This window comes from Montipora foliosa, unplaced genomic scaffold, assembly GCF_036669935.1.
Source record: "Montipora foliosa isolate CH-2021 unplaced genomic scaffold, ASM3666993v2 scaffold_413, whole genome shotgun sequence".
NCBI classification, from domain to species: Eukaryota; Metazoa; Cnidaria; class Anthozoa; order Scleractinia; family Acroporidae; genus Montipora; species Montipora foliosa.
Window position 1 is genome coordinate 408,314 of NW_027179716.1, and position 9,187 is coordinate 417,500.

General features: G+C 38.2%; 1 protein-coding gene across 1 annotated transcript in view; it reads left to right on the forward strand.

The window, feature by feature from the left end:
* The first annotated feature begins 405 nt into the window (after nt 1-405).
* Nucleotides 406-9,187, forward strand: part of LOC137988323 (flavin reductase (NADPH)-like) — a 14,134-nt gene continuing 5,352 nt past the window's right edge. Inside the window, exon 1 of the mRNA XM_068834353.1 lies at nt 406-576. Coding sequence (XP_068690454.1) covers nt 437-576 — 140 coding nt within the window. The 5' untranslated portion in view covers nt 406-436. The remainder of the gene's footprint in view (nt 577-9,187) is intronic.

The following is a 9,187-nucleotide window of genomic DNA, read 5'->3' on the forward strand; positions in this document are numbered from 1 at the left end:
GCTTTTACCTGTTTTTCACTGAAACGCATGGCAGAGGACTGGGACTAGTTGCGCATGCGCCTTCTGATTGAAGTGTTGACAGATTTCCATTGAAAAAAGTTACTTCATAGAACCATCCATGCAACCTTTTTGTAAGGCTCTTTGACTAAAAGCTTCCTTGGCAGCCATTGTCATTCTGTGGTTAAGTGCCACCCCCCTTAACCCCTATCGGAGTTGTAATCTTAGGAGAATCGAATCTACGAAGCCCGAATGAAATGCAGTCCAGTGAATATTCGTGTACAGTAAGGTCAAGGGATCTCAACTGAGGGGAAACTAACGAACCGTGGAAGCTTTTTCTGAAAGCCCGCCATTAGAGGCCATTAGCTGTACGCATACATGAAGACCGCATTGAGTAACATTCTCTCCACTGACCTGAACTGAAAATCTCTAATTCAAAATGGCAGCAGAACTGTTGTTTCCAAAGTTGGTAATTTTCGGTGCTTCCGGCCCTATGGGACTTCTGGTTGTTCAACAAGCGTTACAGAAAGGCCATTTAGTCTATGCTGTTGTCAGAAGTCCGGAGAAATTCGACATCAAGTACGTTTAACTAACATTTGTTGACTTCATGATATGGTGCCCATCGCCTTTAAAAATTGCGGGTAGCAAAAAAAAGATAGATTTCTTTTCGAAACATATTGTAATTGTGTATCTACTTATTGCTGTTTTTTAGTAAGATCATTACGTATTAAGCGACTGTGATTTTAAACACTCAGAGTAATTTTCGGCAATCCCAGATCAGTAGATTACATAAACATGAGTTCGAATTCACAAATTGTGCAATTCGATTATCGACAGTATATTGACGTTTTCCATTGAATCCCTAGCCTTAGGTTGGACTGCTCCATCCTTGTTTAACAACTCAAAGGAAACAAATACTTATCCAATGGAGACAGTGGTTGACTTTGGTTATGATCTTGTCAGGAAAAGGATAAGCACACTGAAAAACAAGATAGAGATTCATTATCATGAGCTACTTGCTCAACGTTCTCTATCGATATCCGGTTATCAGATTGAAATTTACCTCCAATTTTTCGTGTTCTAATTGTCTCATGCCTAGAAAACGGACGGCTAATTTAGCAGACTCCCTGTGAACGCCGATATAACGCAAACCTTTTGTATTTGCGTGACTTTCTCATGTCACGCACGTCACGCAAACGTCCAGGAATGATTAACAACTTTTCAACTAAGTGGACGTGGCTAGCCACACTGATGTGAATAGGTGTTTTAGCATACTAAAACAGTGAGATAATATACTGCAGCACCGAAAGGTGATTTTAACTCATTTGTTCCTGTGGCCCAGTCGTTAGGACGCTTGCCTTGAGATCTGGAGTTCTTGGGTTCAAGACCCATTCTGACCACTGGTTGAATTTATTCCTATAGTCCCCAGTTCAACTTCTTGGCCGCACTTGTAAATAACCAATTGGCTTGCCTCCAGCCAGTTGGGATTCTTTCAATTGTTGTTGTTGTTGTTGTTGTTGTTCAGTTCCATTGTTTTGTTGATTGTGTTTCATTGGCCCTGAAAAGCCCCTATAGGGGGTGGTCAATTAATTATTGTATTGCGTTGTACCTTCGGGCACAAATTCCGCGCGAGTTGCTTGGAAGTGAATAGCAAAGTATATTCAGAGTTTGAGTAGCCAATCAGAGCGCGCCTTCAACGCTATCCACTGTTTAGTATGTAGTGTTTCAAAAACTCATGCTTTGTGTTTTAACGAGGTTTCTAAACACGAGGAAACTGATGTGAGTGTTTCGAAACCCCGGTAAAACACAAAGCACAAGTTTTTGAAATGGCTTCTCAATCGGCGCCTAATTGCAAAAAAAAGAAAACAAAAGGACAAAAGAAAGCAAAAATCACATAAGCATGTAATTTTTGCCTTCTTTTGTTTAATCAGCCCACAGTTTGTGATGATAATGTCTTTGTTTTTCACAACTGAACCTTGTTTATTTCAAGTAGTCACAATTTGCATTCAGTGGCATTCTGCTAGTTCCAAAACATGGACGGGTTAGCTGAGAATGAATCTTGCCGGTTTCGACCGCCCAAAAGTGTGCAAGAAGAAGATTCTTTGCTTGTACAGTCGAAGCCTAAAAGTAATAATAATAATAATAATAATAATAATAATAATGATAATAACAGCTTTATTGGACAACACAAATTATTACTGAAAATTCAGTAGTTTACACTGTGGTCCATTAATAATAATATTTATTTTTTAGAAAAATGAAAAAGTTGACAAAGTATTATTAGAAAGTTCTATGAATAGTAAAATGATGGAGCTTGGAATTACTAACAACGAATTTATTTCTTATACACTTTTTAAAATTCCTTAGGGATGTAATACTTCTAGTGCTAACATCTAATGTGTTCCATAGTGGGTTGACACTTGCATAAAAAGTGCGTAGACCAGAGTTGGTACGAAAAAGGGGTATGAATAAATTGTTATTTGTTGACGCCCTTGTATTGTGTCTATGCTTATCATTAACATGGGAGATATAATCTTTAAAGTACTGAGGGCAACAGCCATTAACAATCTTGTGCATTAAACAAAGCTTTCTCATTCGTATGACGTCATCAATAGGTAACCAACCTAGCTTACTGAAAAGTTCAACGGAATTATTGGAAAAAGTAGCATCTAAAATTAGTCTGGCACAACGTTTTTGAGCTCTTAATAATCGAAGTAAATTTTCAGTTTTGATGTTTTCCTACGCTGTGCAACAATATTTAAATAACGGCCGAATTAATGCGTTGTATAATAGATTTCTTAGCCGATGATTAAGATATGTCTTAGCTCTCTTAAGCAAGCAAATTCTAGAATTTAATTTATCAATTAGAAAATCGATATGATTATCCCAGTTCAAATGTTTGTCTATCTTGACGCCTAAAAGCTTTTCATCCTTGTCTTCTTCAATCGGAGTGCCACTAGGAGATAGATCAAGAGATGGATTACCAGAGTGCAACAGTTTTTGTACAGTTCCCTTGATCAGATATTTAGTCTTTTTCCTGTTCGGAACCATCTTATTCAGAGATAGCCATCTATTAGTTCTGTCAAGGCTGTCTTGAGGACCACGCTGAATAAGCAGCGGGTCACTGTTAGTCTCCCATATGGTAGTGTCATCTGCATATATGTCGACATTTGAGTTGGAGATTCCAATTGGAAGGTCGTTGATGTACAGCGAGAATAGTATTGGGCCGAAAATTGACCCTTGCGGAACTCCTCGGGCCAGCACCAGTGCATCAGACAGTGAGCCATTAATGCAGCATCGTTGTGCTCGATTACTAAGGTTGATTTAAACCATTCTTGGGAGGTATTGGTGACATGGTATTTGTCGATTTTGGAAAGCAATAAATCATGATCTACAAGGTCAAACGCCTTGCTTAGATCCAGCAGCACTGAACCCATAAGCTTTCTAGAGTCCGTAGTCTTACGCCAGTTATCGGTGAGGTTCAAGAGCGCAGTTTCACACGGATGGTGTGGTCGATAAGCCGACTGGTTTTTTTTAATAAGATTGTTTGAAGTGAGGTACCCGAGATACGATTTTGCCACATGCCTATCGAGAGGTGTAGAGATAATTGGCAAGATTGAGATTGGGCGATAATTATTTCTGTCGTGAACTGAGTCCTTATAAACAGGAATCAGTTTAGCTCGTTTAAAATTGATTGGAAAGTACTTGAGTTGTAAATATGGGTAAGAGAGGGAGCAATAACGTTTAGTGCCAGCTTTAATGGTTTTATTGCAATACCATCGAGACCAGTTGCTTTATTTGGGATGCTCTTGAGGTCCTTGATGACTTGCTGTGTGCTAATTGGCGGGATGTGAACACGGTTGCTTCGCTAATGTGGGACTTAACAAAGTTAACAAGACGTGCATCTTGTTCATTTGAGTCTATGCAGTCTGGAACAGAGATATTGGTTTGTTGGATGTTGATAAAATGTTCATTGAAAGCATTTGAAATTCCCACAGGGTTACTAATTTGCTGGCCATTCACTTCAATAAAAGAAAAATTGGTTGGTCTTGGCTTCGTTGGAGCAACTTGTTTAGGTATTGATATTGTGAATCGTCACATGCCCATATTGTCAAGAAAAGAGTAAAACGCAAATGCCTCCCACCTTGGATGACCAAAGAGATCATGCATCTTATCATGCTCATCCCCTACACAGGAATAAAGGACTGCACAATGCGATTTGGGTGTGTCGTATAGATGTGATCTATTAGACAAGTGGGCCGTTGAGGTTTTCAGAACTTGGCAAGCAGTTTGGAAGTTTAGATATGTGGTCTTAATTGGCATAAAATTTCGCCAACGTTGATCTCAAATATCTCTTAAAATAGTGATTCCTTTGAGAAGCAATATCAAACACTCCAAAGAGTGTTTCATCAGTTATCCAACCAATAAAACTCGCTTTTCCGTGTTTGGATATCCGATGAAACACTCCTTCTCGTGTTTGATATATTACATAACTGCCATCTTGGATCTGTCGGCTGCCTTCGACACGTTAGATCATAAAATTGTCATATCCAGGCTTGGATCCTACTTTGGTCTCTCCGATATTTTACTGCAATGCTTTTCATCCTACTTAAGTGGGCGCACGCAACCTGTCATATCTAATTCTCGCCCTGTGGATTTTGGTGGTCACCAAGAGTCAATCCTTGGACCTCTTCTCTTATGTCCATATGTTGCGCCCCTCCAAGATATGGTTGCTGCGAAACCTCAACTCCATAATCTATGCTGACGACTCGCGACTTAATATTGCCATAAAACCCAACAATCCATCCTCGGCATTAGCTACTCTGCGGAATTGTGTTAATGGACTGGAACATTCAAAACATGTTGCTATGTAACCCTGGAAAAACAGAAGTTACCCAATTTACCTCTCGCTTTGTTCGAAATCCTGTCCTTTCTCTATTTTCATTTGGTAACACGATAATTGAACTGTCTGATGAGGTAAGGGACTTAGGTGTCATACTAGACAAGGAACTTAATTTAAGACGGCATGTCAGTGATACTTGCAAAAAAGCTATTCCTGAAATAAGATGAATTAGTCGAATCAGAGAGAGCATGTACCAAAGTAATCTTAAACGTATTGTAAATTCTTTTGTGATTTCTCGCATCGATTATTGCTATGGTATTCTCTATGGACTTCCTACGGTTGAGCACGAAAAACCACGACGGGTTCAGAACATCGCAGTTCATTTACTTCTACAAGTTTCGAACGTCATGACTTTCGAATGGTCTGCCTAAATCTTTAAAAAAGTTTGAGCCTGTAACTGTTTTTGAGATGAAACTTGAACATTTCTTTTTTGCGACTACTTTAACCCTTAGATAGACCGTATTCATAAATGGCGGCTAGGTAGTTTTATTTTTTGTCTTTGCGCTCATCATCCTCACTAGCCTCGTTAGCACGAACAAATTCAAAATAACTTCTGCTCCAAAGTGAGACCAGTGAAGATGATTAGCACAAAGACAACAAAATAATTTCTCGGTTGCCATTTACATAGATTTAGCCAAGCCCAAAAGCGGAGCTCCAGGGTTATTTATTATAACTGGCTGTGGGGTTAGTGAAAATAAACAGTTTTGGAATTGTCTGCGTTTTGGTGTTTCCGGTTACTGCTTAATTAAATCACTTTCTTCGTTTTCTTCCATAGGGAAGACATCTGTTTACAACCACTGCTTTTGCTATTCAAATGTGCCAACCACAGGAACAAAAGACCCTTTGTTTCGACAACCAATGAGGCTCTGGTTGGCACATAAATGACGTCAACAATATGTTCCCAAAAGAAAAATTCATTGCCTAACTAGTGAATTCCACGGTAAATTTGACGCGAAAAACCAATATCGCATGTGATGAACGCGACATCGGTTTTTCAAGTGAAATTTACTATGGTTTTCATCAGTTAGGCAATGAAATTTTCTTGAATGGCATGAGTTTTAAAAGAAAACAAGCAAATCCTCAGCAAGCGAACGGAAAAGAAAAAAGCCATTTCATAGCCACATGCCAAAAGCCAGCGACGTAGAAGCTCGTGGTGTGACAGATCGTCAGGCAGGAAACTTAGTCAGTTCAAAGTCAAAAAAAAGTTTTATTGATATACTTTATTGCACTTTATTTCTGAGAACGAGATCATTCACATTTTGAAACACGCAGCTTGGCTTGGAGCAAGAATCGGCAAAATAACTAAGAAAGGACAAAACTTCAAACAAGATCTCCAACCAAAAAAAGTACATACTTTAACAAACTCCTGAAAACACAAGCTCGTGATATTTTGCCCTAATTTTACGATATCTCATTGCGATTACGTGTTTATAACATAGGGGCTAACTTTTCTTGTCAATGTTGAGGCACATCGAAAAACAGTTAGGCAAACAGAGTAAGAAAACACTTGTTTGCTCGCATTTTAGAGCAAAACAAACAAACAAAACTGTCGCTTTATGTCCAAAAAGATTCCAGTGATTGTTATTTAATTCCAGTGGAGAATAAATCCGGAACAAAGGAAAAATAGGCACGCATTGCGTACGTGTGGTAGTGCAGATATTAGATTTTCAGTGTTAGTTTGCCTACTGGCTTCGATAAATCTGTTGTTTCTCCTTTGCCTTCAATACTTAAAGACCCGTGGGAACGCTTACTCGCTCAAGGGTCCCTGCACAATTCAGCGAAATCACTTTTTTCATGATTTCAAGAAATACAAAAAAAAAAAAAAGAAAATTACCTCCGAATGCACCGTTTTTCTATTTTTCTATTTTTGAGCAGTATACAAAGTTTTACACAGTTTGGTCGATGCTAAAAAAACGTTTTTGGATTTTTATCTTTAAAAGATAGGGGGGAAGTTCTTCTTCCATTGTAATTTTAACTACACTAAATTATGGATAGCTCTTCCAGAATTTTACAAAGAATGCATTGTGACGTGGGCCCTTCTAAACGAGGGCAACCCTTCCTCACTCTCTGAAATAGCAAATCAAGTCATATGGAATAATCGGTTTATTTGTATTGAATGTAAGTCAATTTATAGCAATAGGCTGGTTGATCTTGGAATTGTTAACATTGGAGATCTCTACGACACAAGGGAAGAGCTCAAGTCAAACAAGGAGCCATTATGTTCAACTCTCTCACCAACTGAGCATTTCCTACTTTTCAGTCTCTTTGCTGCTTTCCCGCAAGAATGGTCCAAGGTATTAAAAACAGATAAAATCTCTATCGCCTCAAAAACAAATGACTTAATTCCAGATGATTTTTATTTACGTATTGAAGGGAAAAGAGTTGATTTCCGAAGTCTACAATCCAAGTCATTGTATGAAAGTTTTGTTTCTAAGATATCTACTACACCAACAGCGCAGAGGAAATACAACGTTTTTTTCAATACCCACACATCCCAGTTAGACTGGGAAAAGATATACTTGCTGCCTTTCAAGACAACATTGGACACTAAATTAAGAGAATTCCAATATAAACTTTTAAACAGGATCTTGTACACAAACAAGATGCTGTTTAGGTTTTAAAGGGGCTAGGTCACTCTGTTTTAGGTAATTTTGTTTAATTTTGTTAGTTATGAGCTCTAAACGTCAAATTGGCAGAGCAAGAGTCTTGCATTTGCAAAATCACGGCCACGTAACAATTGAGAATGATTTTCCAGCTGTTTAAATGACATTTTGATATAAACTGATATAAATTTGAAAAAAGGTGGGCCGACGTTTTTCAAACTTACCCAAATGCAATCCATTTCAATTCTCCCCAGTTTTGTCCATCCTTGTCGCTCCTTAGCTTTCCTGTGTTTTGTTTGAGTTCCTCTATAGTTTTGAGCCGTTATTTTGTTATTTCAGTTAATTCTATGACCATTTGATCAATGCTGAAATTGCCTAAAATTGCGTGACCCAGCCCCTATAAAAAGTCGATTCTCCTTTACGCGATTTTCGTGAAAAGGAGTTAGAGACCTTAGAACATGCTTTCTTTTATTGTACAAAAGTGCGTATTTTTTGGGATGATTTGAAGACTTTCCTTAATTCTGTAAATATAACTGTTAGCTTTGACATCAAGGATGTTCTTCTCGGGATTCTAGATACAAGCGATAGTATTAACATCCTAATCAATTATATTGCCCTTGAAAGTAAGCTTTTTATTTATCGCTGTAACTTAAATAAGGGCCCTCTAAAATTAAGATTGTTAGTCGATAAATTTAAGAAAACGTTTGAAACCGAACGCGTTATTGCGAGAAAAAGCAACAAAATCCATTTCCACGACAAAAAAATAGATAAAATCTCTATCGCCTCAAAGACAAATTAATATTCACATAATTGAAAGAAAGTTTGTTCAAATGTATGAGCGGCAGAGCTACAACAAATATGGCGGGAATCGACAAACAGTGCCGTGCGTCTCAGTGAAATTCAGTTGGTAGGTATATTTAGGTAGGAAGGTGAAACTTTATTTAACACACGCTTGGCCCGTCAACTAAGCTGATTTCCACAAAAGGCGAATGCTTACAGATATTCAATTTAAAGTCTACATCACATCAAAATGGAAAACTAGAACAATGTGGCAGAGCAACATGATAGGAAAAAATCGATGGAAAGTAAATAACTAACGGAGAAAAGCAAAGATGTATGCAAAGGCTTATGTAAAGAGGGAATGTACATTAAAGACAGTTATCTAAATTAGAACCAAATTATATACAGAAAATAAAATGGGGTTTTAAAAAGGGTTTTCATGAGAGGGGAAACTGGAGTACTCGGGAAAAGAAAAAGTATTGGAGCAGAGGAGAGAAACTGAATTCACGAATGAAGTGGATTCTGGGATCTCTAGTCACAATTGTGGAAGGCGAATGCTCTAACCAATGCGCCAATACTACTTCCCGGGAGTACTGGGAGAAAGCACTTGCCTACAAACACGCGGCTCTACAGGGTTGGATAATCTTATTGGATGTGCATGTAACAGTCGTAAATAAGTTGCTACTGGGACGCAACACACGATTTCAAGTTTGGCCACCTGGCCTCAGATGGAAAGGACTATCTTCTGGATAAATTACTATCCTGCAGATAAGTGCTATATAAAAACCAACTGGATTACCGAGTGGATAGTACTAACCAACAGGCAACTGTGACCTGAGCAGTGCTGGAAGGGAACAATATTTTCAATTTTTATGTTTACGTAATGGTTTTTTTTAATGTTAAC